Consider the following 26,098-nt stretch of genomic DNA (forward strand, 5'->3'; position numbering starts at 1 on the left):
TGGCACACAGACACGATGGGTGTAGGCATGAGGCAGCCCAAGGGGAGTCAGGTGGAGACACGTCCTTGGGTGGGATGGAATTAGTGAAGGTGGCTGTGTGTATCTGGATGAAGCTGACTAACTCATTTAAATGCTCTTCTAAGTGCCTCGTGTCTCTGTGACCTCATATTTGACCTGAGGTCAGATCACAGAGTTCAGCTCACCCCGTCTTGACTTCTCCGTGAACGGCTGCCTTCACAGTTGCCCTGGGCACTGGATCTCAAGCAAGATAACAGTTTGAATTTGTGAACTCTGTGGGCTCACTCAACGCCGGGACAGCCTCTTCCCTATAAAGTTAGTCCCCTGTTGCCTACCTTTGCCTCCTGCAAACACACACTGGGGGCTTTAGGAAGCAGGAACACAGACAGATGCCATAGATTTAACAGCAGCACCATATGTTTGGGGGAAGTGTGTCTCCTAGAGTAGTACTGTTCCTGGTGTGGTCTGCAAGGTGGCTGCGGGCCCCCAAACGATGAATTAAAATGAATTAACGATGACCAATCTGCAGTGATGAAGGGCAGTGGTGGGTGGTGTGAAAACACCTAGTGCCATCTCCTGTACCTTCCTACAATGTTCTTTGTCTTTACTTCAACTTCCTTTTCTTCACCAGACAAGGACAAAGTACAGAAACTAAATAACCCAGGATGCTTTAGAGCAGATTTCTCAACATGTGGGTCCTGACCTCTTTGGGGACATAATGATCTTTTCTTGGGGGTCACCTAAGACCACCTGAAAACACAGATATTTACATTACATTACAATTCATAACAGCAGCAAAACTACAGTTATGAAATAGCAACAAAATAATTTTATGGTTGGGGGTCACCACAGCATGAGGATTTGTGTTCAATGGTGGAAACATTAGGAAGGTTGAGAACCACTCTAGAGGTACTGAGTAAAGAGGGCCCACCTGGGCCTCCCCCAGATTAGCCATGTGGTATACTTTGACCCAGTTCCCCAGGCTCTGTTCCTCAAGGGAAACCACGTTGTTACAGCGTAAGTGTGCGTTACAGTGGTGACCTGAAGCTTTGTCCTTTACTGACACTATCACAAGCCGGAAACCTGGCCACTGAGAAGATGTTAGGTTTAGAGGACTGTGAAGCTCACTGGGCCCAGCTCAGGTGACAATTGAAGGGATTCACAGGGCAAGGGATGAACAGTGGGGGCAGAACCTACCTCAAAACATTCAGGTGCTCTGGGACAGGAAGGTATGTGGGTTTCAAACTGTGGAGTCCTAGCTTCTGCCCTCTGGAGGCCATTTTCTGCCTTGGCTGATCTCCACTCTTCTCTGCCCACCCTCCTGCTGATACAGCAGCTGAGCTTCTTGCCCCTTGGATGTGTATGCTTTAAAACACTTTTCTGTAACCCCCAGAGCTGAGCATGAGCATGAGTCTGGGTAGTGCTGTGGGATAATGCTTTCATACACTGGTTTAATAAAATGCTGATTGGCAGTAGCAATGCAGGAAGTATAGGTGAGATAAGTAGACAAGGAGAATTCTGGGAAGAGGAAGGCTGAGTGGGAGATGCCAGCCTGCCATCCAGGGAGCAGCATGTAATGGCACACAGGTAAAGCCACAGAACACGTGGCAAAATATAGATGAACAGAAATGGGCTGAGTTTAAGTGTAAGAGCTAGTCAGTGGTAGGCCTGAGCTAATGGCTGAGCAGTTTTAATTAATATAAGCCTCTGTGTGTTTACTTGGGTCTGAGTGGCTGAGGACCGGGCGAGACACAGGAAAACTCCAGCTATAGGGTAGTCAGGTACCAATGCCTCCTATACTAACACAGAAAACCCATGTCTACAGCAGGCTTTCTTTTAGGCCACCAACCAGCTCCCAAGTCATGACACGGAGACTTAATATTAGTTATGAATGCTCGGCCTTACCGTATGCTTGTCTCTCCAGCTCTTTTAACTTAAATGAACTTGTTTCTCTTCATCTACATTTTGCCTGAGGGCCTTTGACTTTCCTTTCTTTTTACATGTTCTATTCTGTGTCTGTCTGTCTGTCAGCTGCCTGGCTTCTAGCCCCAGACTTAACCCTCTCTTTCTTTCATGTTCTCTTTGTCCTTCCTTCTTCTCTCTCCTCTTATTTATTCTCTGCCCACCAGCCCCACTAATCCCTCTCCTGCCTAGCTATTGGCCGTTCAGCTTTTTATTAGACCAATCAGGTACCCAAGGCAGGCAATGAGAAACAAATGCTAGCCATCTTTACATAATTAAACAAATGCAGCATAAACAAATGTAACACATCTTTGTATCATTAACAAAGGAAGCAGAAACAAATGTAACACACCTTCACATAATTCAAATACTATTCCACAGTATAAACAAATGTAGCATATCTTTGCCCAGTTAAAATAATATTCCACAACTCATGTCTCCAGCTTCCCACCATGACCCAGGTGTGTTTAGCACTGAAGGCTCTGAACTAAGAGTTCTAGTCCACTCTTCAGAAGTACACAACATGGGCTCCTTTGGGGCAAATAGACAGGACTATTTATGGTCCATTTATCTTCTACTGGCCTTTGGCATGTTATTTGGCCTACTTGTGCCTCATTCATTTGAGTGAAAATGGGGTAATAGAGGGATCTCTGTCAGGTTTTTGTGAAGCATCCGTGATTTAGTATGTGGAATTTGTAAGAACCACATGGTAAGCTTTCAGTGAGTAACAGTTCTCTCTCTTCCCCTCCCCCCCACCCCAGTTATAAGGACAATGGGAGAAGTCAATCACATACAAGCCAGGAAGAACAAATCATTCTGGGATATGGGGCTTGGACTTCCCAACCTCTAGAACTGTGAGACACATGCTTTGTGTTTTAAGTCACCCAGTCAGTAATATTTTTGTTATGGCAGCCTAAACAGTAAAGACACAGGCAAAGTTTAAAAACTGAGACCAAAACAAAAACTAACAAACAAAAAACACCTTCAAGTTTAGAGATAGTCATTTTTAACTTTTTGCATCACTTTTTCCAGATTAAATTTTTTTTCTCTAACATAAAACATGAGCCTTTCTTCTCTGTTGCATATGTTGGCACGGGTGTTGCTAAAAAAAATACAACCTCAGGGCAGTGCCTCAAACATGTGCAGTTGAAAATGCACTTGGACAGCTTCGTTCTGGACACTTTCTTTCAGGACATCAGAATCTATATTTATAAATCTGTTCTTTTAAAAGTGAGCTCTCTGGGCACTTCCTGCCTTCAGGCAGATTGAAGACACTCTCAGAGAACAATTAAACAGGAGAAGGGCCAAGTGCCTTTTTAACCACTACCAGCAAGATCTTAGCACATTACAGTGCTTAACATATTCCATGGTGATTAACATCTGAGACTATATTGAGCAAGTGCACAGTTTTTTTAAAAATGCATGGATTGGAGCAGGACCAAACTCACATGTGTGAGACTGTGACCTTTGCTCCTTTGCAAAGTCCTCACGGAGCTTGAGAGTGTGTACTTTGCTCCTTTCCTGGCACACCTCCCTCTTCTTGCTTCCACTCCCAGCATTCCCTGCTTCCATCTCTGTTTGTATAAATGCCAGTGTGGGAGTGTGCCGACCTTCCGGGTCAGACTTCAGACCATGTTTCTCCTCACTCCAGTGTTGGTGGCGGTTGTCTGCATCTTGGTGGTATGGGTCTTTAAAAATGCCGATAAAAGCCTGGAGAGAGAGAAGGGGGCGGCTCAAGTTCGCCCCTGGGTGGATGAAGACCTGAAAGACAGCACTGACCTCCTTCAAGTGGAAGAAGGTAACAATCCATTGCAGCACCAGGGCTTCAGCCCGTGTGTAATGTGCAAATTGATGCCAGGGCTACAGAAAGCAAGCCATGCAGTCAGACCCTCATTCCTGTTGTGAAAGCAGAACATTGGTCACTTGGTGGTACCAACCCCTGCTCAGTCCAAAGCCATGGGGGCCTAGGTCTCTCCCAGCTCAGATCCTCCTCTGGTAAATGCAGTCTCTCTCTGGAGTGGGGTGGGGGAATTGTATAGAGTGGCAGTGAGCCTGGCCAGGTTTTGATTAGGAATGTTGAAATTGAGAAAGTGGCATGTCTAGGGACTAGCTGCTTTTTATTGTGCCAGGCCCTAGGGGTCAGAGACAAGAGCAGCCTCCATGCTCAGTAAGATAAAAGTCCATCAGAGAATGAGATAACACCAGGCAAGTGGCAAACACTATGGAACTGGAAAAAGGTGTTTAGGGAAGGCCTAGGGGCCTGTTGGGGCTTTGGGAAAGGACAACACTGACCAGGGGGGTGAACAGGGGTAAGCAGCAGGGAAGAGGTATGTCAGAGGAGGAGCAGAAATCCTACACCTATGGTCTAATGCTTGGGAGAGATTCCAAGAAGATGGGAGGATGGGCAGGTGAGGGAGAGACATGCATCGTTGTGCAATGATGTTTCATCCTGAGAAGCCTGTGGCAAGTTAAGAATATTGGGAATTGAAAATGCACTTGATAAACCTAGCCTGCCAAACTCCACAGCTCAGCCAGCCACCACTGAGCATACTCAGAAAGCTTAGAATGAAGCAAGCCATCTAATACAGCATCTAACTTTGTAAAGTTTAAAACTTCTAAGTCAGACAATGTAAAGAGGGGACCATCTGGTCCAACTTGGGAAGCCCTTCCTTTAACACAAATGCCTGTTTCAAGCTTTGATGAAGAATGGCAGGATGGTGGGCAGGCCGTGGATGCCCGAGTTACAGTGAAGAGTATCAGGTCTTAGATATTGCAGAAGACAGAGCGAGTGGTTCAGACTCTGCCATCAATGGATGAGGGAGGAGGATCCAGTTTAGGGGGCGATGTGAAGGTGTGCTGGATTTAATATATTTGCGATGTTAGGTGAGAGATTCTGGCCAGAATGGTACCAGTTTGAGGTGGCACTCAGGGGTTGGATAACTAATGACTTCACCAAGTGGGTCCTGTGGGAAAGAAGGCTGAAGGCAGAACTCGGGAGACACCCAAAGCTGAGAGGAATACGGTAGAGAGATGTATTGCCGAAAGATGACATGAGCAAAGAGACTTGGGGACCACAGTACACTCGCACACAGCATAGTGGAGCCAGCTGGTGCCATGTCCTAGGTGGAGCAGGCCACTTCATTTTCATGGTACTACAACGAGGTAGGCATTACTGTTATCCCCCATCACAGGGGACAGAGGCTGTAGGAGGGTACCACCCACCTAGGCAGGAAGGACTCTGGCAGTCTGTTTCCAGGATCCAGGTATAGAGCTGTTTGCTGGGTAGTGCTCCCAGCAAAGGAGGCGTGAAAACAGAGTTTCAGAGATTTTTTTTCCCTTCCAAGGCCGCATTCCTGGGAGCAGTCAGGAGTTCAAGAGCAGAGAGAAGAGGCACTGTTTGTTTTCAGAGGTCTCTGCAGGAGTTTGCTGAACTCCTAGGTTAGACCCTCTGTGCTGTCTCGGTCCCCATTCCACCGGCAGACTGGGGACCTTCTGCTCCAGAGGAGGCTGCAGGATGTGTAGTCCCACCGTGCACAGCCTGGGAGAGTCACTCAAGACAATCCCACCGCTTGTGATGAGGTCTCTTTGTTTGCTTTGGTCAGAGACAACAGCTAGCATTGGGAAGCCTCACGCAGCTCCTCACTTCACGGTGCAGCATCAGGAGAGCTACGCTGGACTTGGAAGCCGGCTGTGCTCCTGGGTTGCCTATAGCTTGGGCAAATATGACCGCTGGGTCTTAAGGGTTGGTAACGTCATTATAACAACCAAGGGAGCATTCCACACATCTGCTTCTGTACGGCTTCCTCACCACAGGGTTTTCCAAATCAACTTTACGTGGTTGGAAAGTGTTACTATGTGTGTGTGTGCGTGTGTGTGTGTGTGTGTGTGTGTGTGTGTGTGTGTGTGTGTGTGATGATTAATAGCTAGGTATTTGTGATGACTCTCCATCACAACTATTTCCTTCTGACTCAGTGGTTCTCAACCTTCCTAATGCTGCGACCCTTTAATACAGTTCCTCAGGTTATGGTGAACCGCCAACCATAAAATTAAGTTCCTAACTGTAATTTTGCTACTGACTTTGTATGTGCCTGCGTATGTATGTGTATATGTGTGTGTGTGTGTGCGCGCGCGCGCCATGTCATGCGTGTATGTAAATCAGAAGACACACTGAGGAGTTGGTTCTCTCCTCCTACCATGTATGCCCATGGGATTGAACCCTAAAGGCCTTTAGATACACTTTGTGGGCCTGCCTTTTGGTATTCTCTCCACTCTATTTTCTTCTCACCCTACCAAAGCCACTATAACTCGGGAACTCATTTCTTTCTTTGCTTTTCTTCATGGTCCTAAATGAACTGGCTCTGGTTTTTCTTGACCTTTCTATGTTTTTTGTCTTTTGCTCTTTGTCCTAGGTTGTTTTTTCTGACTTATCATCTACTTATCTTTTATTTAGGCAATTTAATCTAAATCTATTATTTTTCAGAAGTTCTACTTTTCATCTCTGCTATGCCACTTGTATTCTTCCTTCAGTAATACTCTAGAGATTTAAATAAGTCCATCTCACTTCCTTCTCTAAGCACAGTGTCCTAGCTGTTTGCTCTTTTGAGCCTGTGACTTCTTGGCGCACTGGGACACATGACTTCAGTGTCAAACATTGATTTTACTAATTTTTGCTCAAGATATTCTATCTCCCCCACCACTGTGTACAGAATTGCATTGGTGAATTCCTGTGAATTTTTCCTAAAATTCTTTACATACTGTCATTTGCTTCTGCTAGACAACTGGGGTGTTACAGGAAGGGCACACCAAAAACGTCACAGGCCCCTGAAAGATGACTTCTTTGCAATCCACACTTTCCCAAAGGATGTAACTGAGGGTCTGGGCTGATTCAACTTCCAACTGTCTGTGCACTGTGGGCTTTGATTTTGGTTGTTCTTCATGCCCGAGGATCAGAAAATGGAAACCGGACCTGTAGGAATTGGCAGATCAAGCAGGAAAGACGCCTCTGCACTCACCTCTCTAGGTGCATATTTTCCCTTCATTTTTGGCTTTGGAATTTCTTATGTGTTGTCAGCCTAATGCTCTGACAAAGACAAAAGCCACCTTCTTTGGTGACCCGAATGGGAGATTGTATCAAATAACCTACTCTGCCACCTAACCGAGACTTCCATTTGTTATTTTTTTTTTGTAGGCAAAAATCTCCTTTACTTTGATTTATAACAGGTCTAGAATTTGAAGGATGGCCATGATCAGTGGTCAAAATTCTATAGATCTTTTTTTCTGCTTTTTACAAAATTCAGTTGGTTGTTTTTCCATCATATAACCATGTAGACTTTTCTGGAACTTTATTCCCTTCCCCCAGTGACCTTATGACTAGGGAGGTAGCTGAATTTGCTGGGCTTCTGTCTCTTCTCTGCAGATGCTGATGAATGGCAAGAGTCCGAGGAAAGTGTGGAGCACATCCCGTTCTCTCACACCCGGTACCCAGAGCAGGAAATGAAGAGGAGATCTCAGGAATTCTATGAACTCCTCAATAAGAGACGCTCGGTCAGGTTTATCAGCAGCGAGCCAGTCCCTATGGAAGTCATCGATAACATCATCAAAGCAGCAGGTTGGTAATGCACATGCCGAGGCTTGGAGGATGTCAGCTCCCCCGATGCTGTGACATCGTTGGGAGAGCACTGAAGTCCGAGCATGCGGACAGAGCAGGAGTGGTGTGTTTATTAATAAAGGCTTTCCCACTGTCAGTGACAGCCAGAAATGTGTGGGTTTTCACTTGCTACATTTATTTAGTTATTTATTTATTTATTTATTTATTTATTTATTTATTTATTTGGAAAACAGATGTGGCGACAGTTTAAAACTTCTAAAGTCAACACATTGTATGAACTTTTGTTTAAAACTAAAAATCCTGAATAGGTTAGTATACATTGCAGGAGAAACATCTCTCTCCTCATTGAAACAGGCCCCTCCCTCCACACACAAGTCACATTTGTATGTTTATCTTCCAGGAAACAAACTTTGGGACATTCTAGTACAGTAATTGGCTGAGCTAGCAACATAGCATGGTTTCCTTCTAGGGATTTCTAAAGGAAACCGAAGCAAGATAAATCCACTTTAAATGTGAATTCATGTCTCCACTGAGGGGAAAAACTAAGAAATATGATGCTATACACTCTTCTATGACTGGCCTTGCTGATGTCTCCTCCCATCTAAGCCACATTTAAGTTCGTGAGGGCCGCTTTTACATACCCACTGAGATTTATCTCTAATCCAAAAGGCATCAAGAATATTTTGTTTCCACCAAGAATACAAATGCCTTAGATAGTTGTATCCTTTGCCTAAGTGGCAACAGTCATTAACCTCCACCCAGTGAATGTGTGTGTGTGTGTGTGTGTGTGTGTGTGTGTGTGTGTGTGTGTGTTTAAATTAAGATAAATTTCTCTTCTCCTCTTCCTCTGCCTGCTCTTCTTCCTCCTTTCATAGCAGCGGCTCTCAACCTTCCTAATGCTGTGACCCTTTAATACAATTCCTCATGTTGTGGTGACCCCCAACAATAAAATCATTTTCATTGCTATTCACGACTGCAATTTTGCTACTGTTGTGAATCATAATGTAGATAGATACCTGACATGCAGGCTATCTGATATGTGACCCCCAACTCACAGGATGAGAATCACTGTTCTATAGCTTTTTGACACAAGGTCTTACTTGAACTTGTCATTTTCCTGCCTCAGCCTCCCAAAGTGCTGGATGGGATTACAGGCACACATCACCACAATACCTGCTATTGTATTTCCTCTTAATGAACAGTTTTCCACTTCTCTTCAGTCTTACATTGATTTTAATTTAATGGGCAATAGGAACAGCTCCAAGTGGGGCCCACACTGAGCCCTGGACCTTTGTGGTGGTGAAGGACCCGGACGTGAAGCATAAGATCCGAGAGATCATCGAGGAGGAGGAAGAGATAAATTACATGAAGAGGATGGGAGACCGATGGGTCTCAGACCTGAAGAAACTGAGGTACAGAACTGGTGTAACTAGGGATGCTTGGTTTGACAGAGTATAAAATTACCACTGTGGGCCCTGGGTTTGTGGGATTTAAATTATTTTTATTAATTATCTTATTTTGATGATGTATTAACTTTATATTAATATGGCTCAGTGTGGTAATTGAGTACATGCATACAGGCTGCATGGGTCATGTTTCTGTTTTCTGTTGTTTCTTCACTTTATTTTAAAATGGTTATGGGAAGTCAAACCCGGCCTCTGCAAAGGCTCTGACCCAAATAATTATTTCTCTTAATTATTTTAAAATGTGTAAAGATTTATTTCATATTTTAAATTATGATTATGTGTGTGTATGTGTGTGGGGGGGGGTTATGTATGTGTAGGTTCTCACAGAAGTCAGAGGTATGGGATCTCCTGGAGCTGGAGTTACGGGAACTTCAAAGCTACCTGATGTGGCTGCTGGAACATGAACTTGGGTCCCCTGGACTAGGAGAAAGAGCTCTTAACTGCTCATCCATCTCTCTAGCCCAGAAATCACTTCTTAGCTGAAAACCTAAGAATTACTTCACTTTCCACCAGTCTGGAACATAAGATTGCGACATGCTTTTTAAGATCTTGAATAAAGAAAACCGTGTTTTGCTTTAAGGGCAAGCTTAATAGATCCGTGCCATCAAATAGACGTTAGGACTATGGGCTCCTCCCTGCAAAAGAAAACAGAGTTGGAATCAGGGTGACCAGGAGCAAGGTGGGTGGGGCCCTCACCTTTCAGAAGGCCCTAACGGAGGTAAGCCCAAATGCTCAGCTCTTGGAATGCAGAGAGGCCTAATACATCTGTCTTCCCGAGGTGGGCCTACTGTGACAAGTTCTATCACGTGATACCCCACAGTCACAGGGGACTGAGAAGAATGTGGGAATCACAAGCTTGGAGACGAGGTGGGACTTCTAGCCCAGGAATAAGAGCAAGAGCAAGGAGACATAGACCTCTTGGCCCTGCTATTATCTCGAGAGGACAATTTTCTCTATGGTGTTTATACTGTATCGGAACAGATGTATTATGGAGTGCATACCTTCATACCATGCTCTCAGATAAGTGTGGGGTATTAGCAATGAAACTCTAACTCTTATTGTGTATTCCTGGGAAGAAATGGATGAGTAAAAGTCATTTTGAGCTCCTCTGCATTTAGTGAAATACTAGTCTAGCTGGACATGGTACCTTCAGGAATTGTCACCCCTCTCACTTCCTGTCACCAAGACAGAATTATTCTCTCGTCTGTGCCCATTGTTCTCACACACACCTTCTGTATATCTAAAATGGCTACCACTCAGCATTTTAATTATTAGTTTACTTTTCTTCTCATTTTATAGACTTTTTGTTTATAAATCCATAATACATATCAAGTACCTCTTGAGAATACAATTACAGAGTCGCATAACCAACAATATGTACATAAAGACACACATGCACAGACATACACACACTCACACAGACATATACACACACACACACACACAAACACACACACAAACATGTATCATTTAAATAATAATATAAACAATGTTCTTAAAAAAGCTAAGAATGGCTGAACACACCTGCCAGTCCAGTGTTATGTGGAGTGGGGGGCAGAGACAGGAGGATGACTGGACTTGTTGGCTGCCAACCCAGTTCTAGCTTCAGTGAGAGATACTGTCTCCGGGGAATAAGATGGAGGGCGATAGAGCAGGTGGCTTGATATCCCCCTCTTATAACCATGTGTACATGGGCACGTGACCAGCACACACTTCATACACGCGCATATACCACATCCACATGTGCCACAGGCACACACACACACATACACACACACACACTCACACACACTCACACACACACTGAACAGCAAATGGACAATGTATCCAGTCATCCTTCTCAGCTGCCTTTGAAACCCATAGCTGGTATTTTCAGTATGTAATGTGGGTCCAACTTACCTTTCAAACTTGATCATTCCAGCCTTGGGGAGCCTTCTACCCAGACCTAAAAATGCCAACTCTCCTTTCAGGAGTTCTTGCTCTTTGCAGCTTTTTATTGGCTCTTATATGTCTTAATGAATCAGTATAAAATTGAATTAACCGAGACTAAATAGTTGATAAGGTATGCTTAGGCGAAGTAAATACAAAAATATTTTTGAATGATCCAATTATTGCCTTAGGATATAGACAAGCTGCTTAATCATCTTCCAATCTTTTTAAAATTTGTATTATTTATCTTTACTACTCTATAATTATTTTATACACTTTTGAAATTTAAGCAGGTCTGGGGAAAGGCCTAGGTGGTTAAGAGCACTTGCTGCTCTTACAGAGGACCTGAGTTTGGTCCCCAGCACCCACACAGCAGCTCACAGTGTCTGTAACTCTGGTCCCAGGGGATCCAGTGTCCTCTTTCAGCTTCTCTGGGCCCCAGGCCAGGTATGCACATGGTATACGTATATACATGCACTCATACCCAGGGAATAAAAATAAATACTTTTAAAGTTAATTTTAATCATTATGAATATGATCAGAATCTTAAATCATGAAAATGTCAAAGACATAATACCATTTACATAGCTGAATGCAGCTTGGGGCACAGGCACAGCCTCTTGGCAGCATTCAGCTCTCTCTGTGCACACAGAGGACAACTGCTGGGTCTGCTCGTGGCCTGAGGGCAGCATGTGTCATCGGTGACTGCTGAATGCCAGTAATCTAAGAGTCCAGACAGTGATTAAAAGGGATCCTCGTATGTCGGCATTTCTGTGATTTCAAAGCGTGACTCTTGTATTAGTAAAAGCCACTTTCCGATATTAGCCTCCTTCACCCCCACGATGACCATGGAAGATGGGAGCGCAGGAGCAGGCTTTACACACGAGGAAGCCGCAGTGAGAATGGAGCCAGCGCCCCTGGCCCCAGCGTTGATGGAACTGATTCACGTTCTCCCTCTTTGTGAGGTGGGAAAAGTACTAACGAATGGGGCCAAGGTGGCTGAATGGGGGAGAAGATCCTTGAAAGCGATGCCTTGAGGTCAGCAGAGGAATTCACGTGTCTCGCGTGTTTGAAGTCGGTGAAGCCTAGCTAGGCTAAACCTCTTGATAATTAGTTACATGTACTATCCCGTGGGGAAAGGGGAGCGGTTTGGACTAGATGGTTCCATGGGCCTATAGCTCTCCTTTCAGCTTCTGTTCTAGAAGGAAGTTTCAGCACAGATGTAATGAAATCCAGGACGATACATTTGCAGTTGGAAAACAAAGTCTTCAAGCTATCATTGATAGGCACACGAATGGCCACCGGCTCCCTCAGAAGCCATTGCCTCTTCCCACAGCTAGGGTCCCTTCCTGTCCTGCCATCTGTCAGTTCCGGTTGCCACCGCTGCTGGCTCCTCCACTCGTGGTTCTGTAACCCTTACCTCCTCATTCAGTCCTCCCCAGCCTGGCCCTCCTTTGACTACCCTCCTGCCTGGGCCACGGCCACGGCCAAGCCTATGTTTCTTCTCCCTCTAGGCTGACTTTGTCATTGGTATTTCAAACGTCACTCTTGTTGATATCATTCTCACTCACACAACCCACGTTTCTGAAGTGGATCTGATCACATGATGCTTCTGCTCAGCAGCGTGGGGTAAACCCTCCATCACCTACCAAATGAGGGACAGGACCCTGCAGAATCTGTGTGTACCCACCAGCCCACCGTGTCCTGGCTTGTCCTCTGTCCTGCAGGTTTCAGGAAGATTCCTGGCCTGCCAGACATCCTCTTTCCTTACTGGCTGTATGCATCCATTCATTCTTCCTGAAGGCCTTTCTCCAATTCTCCTTCTTCATCTTCATGGACCAAGTGAAGTCCTTTTTTGTGGCTTCCAATGTTCTTTTCAACATCAACACTTTGTTTTCAGAGTGCTCCAACTTGCTTATTATCTAATTCTTTTTTGTTGTTGGTTTGTTTGTTTTTCGAGACAGGGTTTCTCTGCGTAGTTTTGATGCCTGTCCTAGATCTCGATCTGTACACCAGGCTGGCCTTGAACTCACAGAGATCCTCCTGGTTCTGCCTCCTGAGTGAGTGCTAGGATTAAAGGCATATGCCACCATCGCCCGGCCTATCTAATTCTTTAGTAGCGCTCAGCAAGCTTCACTCTGCTGAGGATCAGTTTGGTGATCTAAGGCTATAGGATCTTTGTCTCTTTCAACATTTTTCATGTTTTGCCATGCTGGGCAACACTAATATATGTTTATCAACTTCATTAGCCTTATATAAAAAAAGATAAATGTGGCAAAAAAAATTAAAAATCCAGTCTTTTTCAGTTTAAATAGAAAAGACAAGTAAATGTGGATTTAACAATTGTAGATAAGCTAAGGTAGTTTTTAAAAAGGGAGGGGGAAAAAGCCAAAAATTCAGAGGAAATACTCTCCCGGGTACTCTCTCTCCCCCATCCCTCCAGAACCAACTGGATTAAGGAGTACCTGGACACCGCCCCGGTGCTGATTCTCGTCTTCAAACAAGTGCACGGTTTTGCTGCAAATGGGAAGAAAAAGGTCCACTACTACAATGAGATCAGCGTGTCCATTGCCTGTGGCATCCTGCTGGCCGCACTGCAGGTGTGTCCCCCACCTGCAGGCCCGAGGGAGACAAGGAAGACGCGGACCAAGAGTGGCATTAGCACAGTGGTTCTCAACCTTCCCAGTGCGGCGACCTTTAACACAGTTCCTCATGGTGTGGTGACCCCCAACCATGAAATCATTTTTGTTGCTACTTCATAACTGTCATTTTGCTACTGTTATGAATCATAATGCAGACATCAGTGTTTTCCAATGGGTGGGAGGGGTCACGACCCACAGGTTGAGGACCACTGCTTTAGTAGGAAGTTTCAGCCAAGTTTCCAATTAGGGGTCCTTTGAGAATTGTTCATCTAAAGCTGAGTTCCTAGGAAAGGTAACTGATTGACAACAACCCCTGGAAACCTGAATGGGTGGGTATCAGGGTTCTCCCTGGAAATTCACCTGTAGTATCTCAGGGTTGGAAAAGCTGTTGTGTTGGCTGTCTTCCATAGACAGCATGCATGTTGGAGGTTTGAGCAGTCATATGAGAAGAAAGCCAGAGTCCGAAAGTCTCAGAGATTCACTCCCCTCAAATACGCACTGCCCCTTTTCTAGGCTGGTGGGATGACGAAACAGCCACCAGACTCTTCGCTCCTTCCTGGAGAGGTTTACTGTGCTGTGTTGCGTCAGAAAGAGGGCCATGTGCTTCCACACTGCTTTTCTGCAGAGGCACCAGAGCAACACAAGTGTGAAATGGAGCAGAACTGAGTTCTGCCTCTTAGACCCTGTGCCGTCTTTGGGAGACACTGGGGACTAGACAGCTCATAAACAGTTCATCTGATGGAGACTGGGGATTCAGGGGAGGGATGACGGAGAGATGCTAAACATACAAATTAATGCGACACATAATATTGTAAGAGAGAATGGTCCTGCTTTGAAGGAAGGGTCAATTCCATATATGTGTTACATGTAGATGAGGTTCCTCGTCATCTCCGAGAAAGACGTGGTTTGTGTCTAACACCTTACAACGTATGGCTGTTGGTGCTTCTCAAACCATCCTGAGGAGCCTGCCTATCGCTTTCCCTCATGACACTCTAGGCAGATAAATGAAGGTGTCTCGGGCCAGTGTCAGACCATAGGGCACTGCAATGGATTTAGGCTTTGGGAGAAGCACAGGGAGCCTGGTGTCAGCCCCCTTCCCACAGTGCCCTTGGCCTCTGAAAAGGGCTGGCCAGACGAGCTTTCTGGTTGAGCCTGTTACTTTCTAGTTTCCAAGAATTCCAGGGTAGTTTATGACTGAGAGCAGAGAGAGACTGTTCCTGGAACCTGATCCCCAGCACAGCGACTCGATGGGATAGGATAGCCACACAGGAAGCCAGGGACAGCTCCTGACCTTCCCCCTGGCTGAGGCTTCAAAGCGGCCAGGTGACTGGAGAAGCATGGGTAGGAGGAAGACCAGCTGGGGAGGGGCCTAGAGAGCACTGTATGTTTGCACAGATGTGTATGTCTCTGATTCGCCAGCATCTGTCACCAGGCCTTGGTTTTGATTATTTTATGGGTTCTGTGAGGTTGAGCCCAGGTCCTCATGCTTGCGGGGCAAGTTCTTCAGTGATGGAGTGATCTCCCTAGGCATTACATGCTTTTTATGGATGAAGCTATGCGATGATGTGTATAAGGCCTCAGGAGAGCCCATAGTAATTCACTCCAGAGCCTTATAAATATATGGGTTCAGATGTTAACTATCATGACTATTAATAACAAATTATAGTCAGATGGGTAACTGGGATTCTGAAAGGAACATCTGTCAGGAAAATTATAGTGGACTTAGGCCGTGGACTATTGGACTGTCATTGCTCTTACAGTCAGATACAAGGCACAGACCAGATCCTAGCTTATCTTTGTCATTCTGTAAGGATAGTTCCATTCTTCAAGGTTGTTTCCATAAAATAACCGTTTCTATTGCTCAAGCATCATGAGAAAATAAGATGTTATTCTTCCAGATGTTTCCTGATGCTTGTCTATTGAGGCAGCAGGTGAAGGAACACAGGCAAGGTTTACCATGCTTTACCTGAGCTGGTAGCCCCTTTGCCACCCAACTTCAGCAACAAATGAAATGAGCAGGAATAGAAAAGACTGGCCCCAGGCTGGAGAAAGAGCTGTGGTGTTGCCCGACATTAAAATGCTTGTTTGTTCTCTCTCGTTTCAGAATGCCGGGCTGGTGACAGTCACTACCACGCCCCTCAACTGTGGCCCTCGTCTGAGGGTGCTCCTGGGCCGCCCTTCACATGAGAAGCTGCTGGTGCTGCTTCCTGTGGGGTACCCCAGCAGAGAGGCCACCGTGCCTGACCTCAAGAGGAAAGCTCTGGACCAGATCATGGTGACAGTATAGTCAGCCACCCTGTGCTGGGGTGATTCTTGCTTCTCTCCTCCTGGGATTGCTGGCTTTGCTCCCTTTCTGAGTCAGGTCTCCTTTGCAAACCGGTGCACAGGGAAGGCGCTTCTCATGTCATATCTTTCTGCACTCTCTAGAACTTTCCATCCAGTAAGTACTGTTTTTGTTGAGCTGTTTTAGTGAACATGTGGGGCAAGAGGTCAAGAAGCATGCACGCCTTAACTCTTTTACAAGATTATAGATGATTTTTTTTCATTTACTTAAAAAAATAATATAGAGAAGTTACACTAGATAATTTACTATAGTTCCAAGAGTTACCTCTACAATGGTTTTCAGTTTAAATGTTGACTAATCAAGTGGTCCTTTAGTCCTCTGCTTTCTAGTGGCTTTGAGACTATGAATGGAGGTCTATTCTGCCATTGGACTTCATGCAGACTCTGCTAATCTTGAATGAATAACCATTAAAGTCCCTAAATTATGGTACTCACAGAACCAGGGAGGGATGTCTGCGTCATAATCTGGCTGACAGTTGTCTGAACATGATGAGCGAGCTGCGTGTGTTGGAGCTGGCTTATACTAGCACATAGAACCTGGTGGTTAAATACTCTGGAATTATACAGCAAATTATTTAACCAGTTGTGGCTTAAAATTGTCCATGGTGAAGGTGTTTACACAAAAGGAGTTGGCAACCACCACTGAGCAGTTTCAGCTTTTCAGAGACACTGTTTGCCACACACAGCATCTCCTGCCTGTTTGCTCTCATGAAACACACTTACCTGTTCTTCAGGTAACAGCAATACTCTTTGGGACTTCCCTGGTCCCAGGTGTCCAGCTGGACCTACCAGAGCTAGTCAGTTACCCTCCGCAGCCATCGGCCCTCCCAGGGGCCTGATGTACATGTCTTTATTTTTTTGTCTGGGCAGTCCTCCATCCAGCTGGTCTATCACCGCTTTGTGTCACTGCCACAGCATCTTCCTCCTCCTCCTCCTCCTCCTCCTCCTCCTCCTCCTCCTCCCCCTCCTCCCCCCTCCTCCCCGTTTGCCTCTTCTTTTTGTCCTTTTCTCCCTGCTGCTCCTCCTTTTCTTCTTTGCACCTCAGCTGGATTATTGATGAGAGAAAGCTGGTGGCCTGCACGTCAGGGAGAAGGATGGCCTTCCTTTGCTCTGAAATAGAATTAGACTTATAGGAGCCAACACCTTCAGCCTTGAGGTCCTTTGGCATATCTAGAAGTTCCCAACATCTCCACATATCTTCAGTTTTCTCTACGTGTACTTCCCCTCCCCTCGCTTAGGACAAGTATGTGTCCCTGGGGCTTTGCTGAAATGAGGTTTCTTGTAATGCTACTGTGGCATTAGTAGATTCTCGTGCGTGGGAATGGGAACCAATTGCTATACATCTTATTGTTGTACTGGACAAAGTTTCCCTGAGTTCCAAATATCAGAATAATAAACATAGTTTGTTGTCACAGTATAAATAAGCACATACACACACACCACCTTTTTCTAAGGTCTGGAAACGGAGCTTAAAAGTTTCTTTGGTACTGTTTTCATCTGTTCTACTGAGTAAAACTGAGGTGCAAAAAGGACCTTGTCCCCTTTATAGGGTCTCTCCTGTCCTTCACACAGGGGAGCTGGGCATGAGATGGGGAGAGAAGGGGGTCCCCAGTGTGACTGTTCAAGTACACAGACACCAGAGAGGATGAAGAAAGTCACGGTTCCACAGGAGTGGAATGAGGAGGGTCCTCAAGCAGACAGCATCACAGGGAGTTAGGTGGTGGTGATGATGATGATGATGGTGATGGTGGTAGTTACTAGCTAGGGAGCTCTGTGGTTTTGGTGTTGATAGAAGGTACATGTGTGACACATGACAAAGTACACATGGACAAAGCACCACATATACAACTTCCTGCAAAGACAAAAAGGAGGATGTGGTACTTACACATGGGAAGAGTGGGACAGAGCAAACCTCACTACCATCTTCCAAGGATAGGTAGACCATGTACACTGTTTTGGTTAAATTTCCATCTCAGGAGTGCTGAGGACAATCTTTCCTGTTTCTTATTTGTTCATTCTTGGAGGAAACATGCTTTCTCTGATGAGTGAAATTGGGGGGAAATGGATATTGCACATGCCCCAACACCAACATGTACTCCATCTTCAGCCACACGGACAAAGAGGGATGACTGATCATCAGAGAGATGCTTCATCAACTAATGTCTCCAAAGAACTGAGTTTTTGAAGAGCATTCAAATAAACTATTTTTAAAGTATTTTAAATTTTTTAAGGAGTACTTCTAACTGGAAGAAATAGGGTTATCCGTGGACATTTTGCCTGAGAGGGACAAGAAATATAGTGACAATTTTCCAGCTACCTACAGAGTATCCCCTGATTATTCGGGTGAAATAGAATTATGAAATATAATATTGCCAATCTGCACAGAATTACAAACAGTGAGATATTAGAACCAAAGTGGCACCAGCTCTGCCTCCATAGTGTCCTCACCTCCTCCACTAAAACAAAGCAGAGTGAAGAGAGCAGTCAACACCCTTCTGGGTGGTCTCAGCTAATGTGAAGAACGTGCTGGGGAGACTCGGGAGGGGACTGGGGAGGGAACAGTGTCCAAGCAGCAGGGCCGCCAAGTTAAACAGAGTGGTGCTGATGGAATGTAAAATGCTCTAATCCCATTCTGGAGAGTTCCTAAAAAGGCACATGAAGGGGACTGGCATGTGTTGTGACTTGAGAACTGTGGGTCAGCATCAAATGCAACAGCATTGGAGCATCTTTAAAGCAACATAGAAACATTGGCGCAGTGTCTGCAGAGAGCTGGAGCCTATGAGGTCATGCAGGAAGTGACATAAGCCAGGTAGAACTTCCAGTTTGGAACATGGGTTCTAAAGTGGCATTCTCCTGAAGTGTGTAGACTGTAAACCCCTTGTCGGTGCCATAATAACTCCAAACAAGGCTTAGGATCCTCATTCCTCAGCTCTGGGGGACTAATCTCACTCCTGTGCACCCTCCTCAGCTGACCTGAGATACCAGCCATGCTGTGCTCATGCTCATGAACAGCAACGTAACACCCCTGAGTGCCCTGGGGTACAAAGTCTGTTCCCTTGTTAAGTGAGTGACTTACCAAGTCCTGGGATGTGTAGAACTAAACACAGAGATGCTAAAAAGCTCCACATCCATATTATTGATACTTTCAGGCTAACTGTAGGAGGAATCTCACCGTATTCTGCTTTGCTTGTTTAAGTGAATGTTTGAAAGTTTAAATGTTTGAAGAGTTCATGCATGATCTGAAGCTAAAATGCAAAATTGGTGTTTGGGCTGTGATTTTGACAGAGAGGTAGAAGAAAACCTGACATAGCTCATTAGCAATATTAGAACAGACTCATTATAACTTTATCAGAGTTAGTAGAGATGTTGAGGTAAATGAGAATTCCAAGGCATGCTGCTGCACACCTGTAATTCCAGCTACTCCAGAGACCAATGCAGGAGAATCCTTAGGTTTGAGGCCAATCTAGCCAAGAGTGAGACACGCTCAAAAATAAATTAAAAAGTACATGAGAATGGCATAATTGGATGTAAACCATCATGCTAATTATTTGAAATGCTAAAAATTCAAATATAATGCATGTATACAAACAGTTGGAAATTTTAAAACCTTTTTATTTTGTATAGTGTGTGTGTGTGTGTGTGTGTGTGTGTATAGTGTGTATAGTGTCTGTGCATATATAAGTGCAAGTGGCTTCAGAGTCCATTAGAGGGTATTGGGCCCCGGGAGCTGGAGTTACAGGTAGTCGTAAGCCACCTGACATGGGTGCTGAGACCTTGGGTTCTCTGGGAACTCAACAAGCACTTTTAACTGCTGAGTCATGTCTCTAGCCCTCAGGAGTTGGACATTTTTAAGAGACTCAAACTTTAATGGAATTTGTCTTGTTCAGCCTGAAGTGTGTATCTAATTTGCTCTTCCTCCAGGAGATTAATTTTATTTTATTTAAAATTTATATATTAATAATATGTGTGTCCAGTCAGTTTTAATTTATATTGTGCTGCTATAACAAAGTATCAGATGAGGCCGTTTATAAACAGGAAAAGTTTCTTTGACTCAAAGTTCTGCAGGCCAAGGGCATGTTTCATGGGAGTCGTTTTGGGTGGTATAACATGGCTGAAGACATCATGGATGAGAGAGTGAGAGATCAAAGTTGGAGGCTCAAATCCTTTTTCATAGTTAGCATAATTCACTTCACAGAGGTACAGCTTTGCCTCTATGTACTTCCTCCCATCAGGGCTTGCCTCCAAGCATGCTTGCCTTGGCAGTTGAGTGTGCTTTTAGGGGGTTGTTTGAAGCTACAACATGGCCAAAAAGTAACAAAAACCCAGCTGTGGTGGTTTACACAAACGGGATTATTTTCCCCTCATCATACTTAGAGAAAGATATTCAGAACCAAATTATCAGATCAGAGAAATCAGGACCAGCCTCATGCTTCTCTTGCCCTTGTCTCACAACCACAGAGGCTGCCATGGCCTCAACCATCACAACGAGGTTCAATTCTGGAAGCATGATAAGTTTTCAAAAATACTGTGTACACATTGAATGTATACGGAAATATCAATCTATTATCCATCTACATTCTTATCCATCTACCTATCTATTGGATCACAAAAAATTTCAAATGAAAGAAGAGGGATTTAGGAACAGGGATCTGTATTTAACCATAGCTGCAAGGGAGTCTGATGTCCAGGTGAGGAGGGAAACATGGACAGCAATCTCTAGCAGACACATCAGTCTTATGATGGTCAAGAACTTACATCTGCCAAGGGGGTGTTTAACGAGTGTACCTCCAGCCTTGGACCTTGCTCCTAAGCTCCAGATTCTCATACTGGACTGCTTTCCATAACCCTTGCAAAGACATCTTTCAGTCTCCAATTTTCCCTGTTCAAAGTAGTACTATTAAGTCACCAGGCCTTATCTGAACTATCAATTCACACTCCTTTTCTTAGGGTTCCAGTTTGGAAAGCATCTTAAATTCCACTCATTCTCTCACCCCCAACATTCAAACCCATTAGTAAACCTTACTGATTCTACCTCCAAATATTGTCTATGGCAAAGGAGTGTGAAGAAGCAAGGTCAAGTGCTGCTGTGAAAAATAAAATCTTTGCTCTGGTCCAGGAGTCTTGTGTCTGCTTATAGCATGCTCAGTATCCAGTATCCAGGCAGGCTCCCTTGTGAACTCTCTCTGTGTGTGTGCGTGTGTGTGTGTGTGTGTGTGTGTGTGTGTTAAACACTCAGCCCCATGACAGAACGCTGCACTAGATGCTCTCTCTACCTCAAAGGCCCCTGTTCTAGACATTGTTGTAGCTGGCTGTTTCTTATCAGCAATGTTTTTAGCTCAATTGTGACCTCTTGAGAAGCTTTTGACTACCTCAGTTTTTCTGTGGTAAGTCAGCTTTCTGTCACTCAAACAAATACCTGTGGTAACTGACTTCCTGAAAGACTTATTTTGGGCCCTGGACTTCCAGTGTCCAACCACTGTTTTCATGCCTCCACTAGTACCCTGGAGGAAGGAGCACATCATATCAAAGTACTTTCCTCATGGCCAGGAAGTAAAAATACAATAAAATAAAAATAGAAAAAGAAAAGGGGTCCCACTATTCCCTTCAAGGGGACATCCTCAATGACCATCCCTGTCATTAGCTAAAGGTTCCACTGCCATTCCATAGCTCATCTGTAAGGATGAAGACTTTAAAATATGAGCCTTCAATTCGTTCATCTCTATATCTCTAACATTTAAGACAAAGGATTGCTACTTGTCTGTGTGTTGAATGCCTGAACAAATAGAAGATGAAGAGTTTTATGAGTTGGCTAAAGCAAGGGTTCTCAACCTGTGGGTTGTAACCCCCTTGGGGGGGTATCAAATGACACTTTCACAGAGGTTGCATATCAGATATCCTGCAAATCAGATATTTACATTACAATTCACAACAGTAGCAAAATCACAGTTATGAAGTAACGACAAAGATAATTTTATGGTTGGGGGGGGGGTCACCACAACATGAGGAACTGTATTAAAGGGTTGCAGCATTAGGAAGGTTGACAGCCACCTACCAGGATTTGAGACACCACTACTGACTGCGTCAAACCTGACTAAGAGGAAGCAGCTATTGTCAAAAGAGTTTTCTGAGTTATATTTCCGTATGTTCCATCCCAGGGAAGAAAGCTGAGCATGAACTTACACTGATAGCCAGGGACCATACACATACATGGTAAAAGCCCTCCCAGTGCACATCAAAATGGCAGTTCCAGAAGTTGCTTCAGCAAATGACCTTAACCTTCATGTACCAGAGCAGACCTGGGAGACCATGGATCTGCCATTGGAGTAGGAGCCTAGTTGGGATAGTGAGAGGATGTGGACCACTCCAAAAATTAACAGAGACCCCCTTCTAGCCCCCAAGGTCATGTTGATCTTTTTAAAAGGCAAAGAAGGAAGTATGAAGAGGCTTTGCCCCCAGCTCCCCACACATCCTTGTGAGAGTTGCCTGAACCCTGCTTTGAGCCAAGGTGGGGCACCCTGGACAGCTCAGATGTATGCACAGGCTTAGAGACTGTTGGTTTGTGTTTATCCTGGCTTCTCTTTCTAGTCATTTGCATTTGGTTTTCATCCCACTTTGTCTTGGAGACAGCTTGGAACGTATAAATCACTTAATGAGCAAGCAAACAGCAGGACCACCAAAGAGATAAAAAATAATAAAACCCCCCAAAGAGGGGTCAGAGAAGAGCAATTGGAGAGAGCAGAGAGGGTGGGGATGTGCAGAAAGAAGCTGAGATGTGTTCTCCCAGGGACTGTGATAGTACTACCTCACCCTGCAAGGACCAATCTTAATCCTGCCCATTGGATGGCTGAACTAACATCCATTCTTCTCTTTCTTCCCCTCTTTTTCCTTCTTTCCCTATTTTCAGATAGAGAGAGACAAGATAGAGAGGAGGCTGGGCCCATGTACAAAAAAAAATGTAAAAGAGAAAAAGACCAAGTATCCAGCTTTGGGGAGTGTGGCCATCATCCTGACGGTCTCCTTCTCTGGAGCATTGGTTAGTCAAATGAGATCATCAGCTGGCTGTACCTTTGATGACTTGTTTGCCTCCCTGCTCAGACCCAGAAAAGCCTTTTATGTCATCTCAGTTGTATGGTCCCATCCTTTACAGTCCAACTTTATATCATGTTTATGAAAAACTATCCCAAGACACTCCAACCACACTGGAGTGACCAAGAGAAAGAGGAAGACCAAGGTGTGGCTCTTCTGTTTATTCCCAACCTTCCTCTCCACTTTCAGATGTTGGTAGAGAAGAGCTAAGTCTACCCACTGTGTGTTCTCTGGCACAGGGCTGACAAATGACCCACCCTTGGTAAAAACTGGTTGGATGGATGACTACCACAGAAAGTCCCCAGACTTTGAAGGGTGTCATGGGATACCTGGCGGATCTCATCACAACATTTTCTGAATTTTTGCTGGGAAATCTGTGAGGAAGGGTGTTTGAGTCAACAAGTGAGTAGCTAGGGGGCTAGGGAGATGGTTCAATCAGTAAAATGCTTGTCCTGGAAGCATAAAGTCCTGAGTTCAATTCCCAGAATCTACGTGAAAATGCTGGGCATGGACAGTGCATGCTTGTGGTCCTAGTACTGAGCAAAACATCCAAGGTTGAGCTCTGACCTCCACATGTACGCAGTTGCACACCTACACATCTCAAAATGTACACAGAGAGAGAGAGAGAGAGAGAGAGAGAGAGAGAGAGAGAGAGAGAGAGAGAGGTGGGGGTGGGGGTGGGGAGAAAGATTTACCTAGGTAAGCTGTGATGTGTTTGGGGACTGGCATGAAGGAAAGGGGTTGTACTGAATGTAACCTCTTTGGCATTCACATTTTATAGTTTAATTTCTGGCCACAAACTGGAGCACAGAGCTAACCAAACATTGTTTCTGTAAAATTTTGACTTAAAATGGACCCAAAGGGCTATTTCTAGACTCATATCCATCCTCATTGTTATTCTTTGACAAAGGGATTTCGGATAGGAACTAGCCAGGTAGACAGATGCAGTTCTACCTGCTTCCAGAAGGGCATTTAAAACAAGAGATGCTTGTGGAAGTGTGGGGGATTCTGGGAAAGAAATGGAACAGTCAGGAGTGGCTCAATCAGCCTTTGGGACTTCCTGAAAGTGACCAGAAGCACAGATGACCTGCCAGGAAGGAGTCTGGTGCCAAGGAAATGCAGCCACAGTTAGGGAAGGAACTGGCTTGAAGCAGAGACGGGGAGGGGATGGACTTGTCCTCTTTGTCAACCATTAGTTGGCTGAACTAAGCTCCACTCTTCCTTTTACTCCTTTCTTTTTCCTTCATCTGTTTTTTTGTTTGTTTGTTTGTTTGTTTGTTTTGTTTTTGTTTTTCGAGACAGGGTTTCTCTGTGTAGTTTTGGTGCCTGTCCTAGATCTCCCTCTGTAGACCAGGCTGACCTCGAACTCGTAGAGATCTGCTTGGCTCTGCCTCCCGAGTGCTGGATTAAAGGCGTGTGCCGCCAACACCGCTGGCAAAAAATAAACCATTCTTTAAAGAAAGTGAACAAGAAAAAAAAGAAAAGACTATTTGGTAGTGGGCTGGAGTGATGGCCCACAGAAGCATGAGGAACTAAGTTCAGATCCCCAGAACCCATGTAAACAGCTGGCTGTTGCAGTATGCCTTTGTGCCCCCTAGCCTGGGGAGGGACAGAGATAGGTTGATCCCTAGAGGTCACTGGCTGGCCTAGCTGAATCAATGTGCTCCAGGTTCAGTGAGGGACCCTGTCTCAAAATAATAAGGTGTGTGTATGGGGGGAGGGGAGTGATGGAAGAAACATCTGTCTAGCTTTCACACACATGTGCACACTTGTGTAGATGCACCCTCTTGTACGTATACACACACCTACACATGTAACTGTCTCTATAATGCACATGCACACACACACACACCCTGTCTCAAAGAAAACAAAAACAACAAAAAAAAGAATTGTTTATTTTGTATATACTGATGTTTTGAATGTATGTATGTGCATCATGTAAGTAGCTCATGTCTGTGGCTAGGAACTGAATATAATAATGTATTTCAATAAGTATAGTTCTAATTTGTTAAAGAGTAGAACAAGGGCCATAATTCATAAGGATGGATGGTGTTGCATACTATGTAGTGAACCCGGTGGAATAAACTAGGACTATATTAAAATACAAGACTCCTCACAGATCCAGCATTTGTTTCGTAAAATTGAAACAAGGTCTTTGGACTCATATCACAGAGGTGGTGTGTGCCTGAAGCTAATGGACCGCCAATTTTCAACGAGGTGTTTAAATGTAATTAAATTAACACTTCTGCAATTCCTTTAATTAAGGGCCAAGGGAATGAAGTGATTTGACTTGTGCCAGATCCTCATCTGTGGCTGACTTTTTTTTCCATGTTGAAAGCAGTTCTCAGAGCTTCCTAGCTCAGAGGTGGAAACTAAACCAGAGCCAGCGTGAACCCTGGCAGTGACCTATGAGGGAAAATTGTAGGGGAGAAAAAAAAAGGCTGGGGCAAAAATCCAGCTTAAAAGAGGCAGGATGTCCACTAATTACAACTAATCTGGGGCACGATGATCAAAGCTGATGGACAATAGCTTCCGTCCCTCAAGTCTTCACAGCCAAAGACTTGTCCAATGGCCACAAGCCCACACTGGGTGTAATCTGGTGCTTGTTAGACACATGAAATCTCTCCTCGACTTTCTTCCTCCCTCTTTCCCTCCTTCCTTTCCTTCATTCTTTTTTATTTTATTTTATTTTTGTATTTGCTGAGAGATTTTTTACTCTGCAACCCAAACTGGTCTGGAATTTACTATGTAGCATCGAATTTATGACAATTCTCCCGCTTCGGCTTCCCAAGTGCTAGGGTTATGGGTCATCCCAGTGTGCACACGTGCACGTGCGTGCGTGCGTGTGTGTGTGTGTGTGTGTGTGTGTGTGTGTGTGTGTGTGTGCGCAAGAGTAAATACACAGCTTCATTCATGTATGGTAGACAAGGTCTTCACCATTGAGCTGTATCTCCAGTTCTCTTTAATTTTTTTAATATCCACTTTTGAAAAGGTTTAAAGCAGTTGACACTATTGAAACTTACTTAAAGAAAAAAAAAAAACAG

General features: G+C 44.7%; 1 protein-coding gene across 1 annotated transcript; it reads left to right on the forward strand.

The window, feature by feature from the left end:
• Positions 1–3,612: 3,612 nt before the first annotated feature.
• On the forward strand, positions 3,613–15,912 carry Iyd (iodotyrosine deiodinase). The gene is made up of 5 exons (XM_059272388.1): positions 3,613–3,778; positions 7,397–7,588; positions 8,841–9,000; positions 13,427–13,583; positions 15,730–15,912. Exons 1-5 carry the CDS (start codon positions 3,613–3,615, stop codon positions 15,910–15,912), a joined length of 858 nt encoding a protein of 285 aa, XP_059128371.1.
• Positions 15,913–26,098: the final 10,186 nt, after the last annotated feature.

Source organism: Peromyscus eremicus, chromosome 8b (genome assembly GCF_949786415.1).
Source record: "Peromyscus eremicus chromosome 8b, PerEre_H2_v1, whole genome shotgun sequence".
Taxonomy (NCBI): domain Eukaryota; kingdom Metazoa; phylum Chordata; class Mammalia; order Rodentia; family Cricetidae; genus Peromyscus; species Peromyscus eremicus.

Coding starts and splice junctions, on each gene's coding strand:
- Iyd (XM_059272388.1), top strand. CDS start 3,613: ATGTTTCTCCTCACTCCAGTGTTGGTGGCGGTTGTCTGCATCTTGGTG. Junction 3,779..7,396: donor CCTCCTTCAAGTGGAAGAAG/GTAACAATCCAT, acceptor TCTTCTCTGCAG/ATGCTGATGAATGGCAAGAG. Junction 9,001..13,426: donor TCAGACCTGAAGAAACTGAG/GTACAGAACTGG, acceptor CCATCCCTCCAG/AACCAACTGGATTAAGGAGT.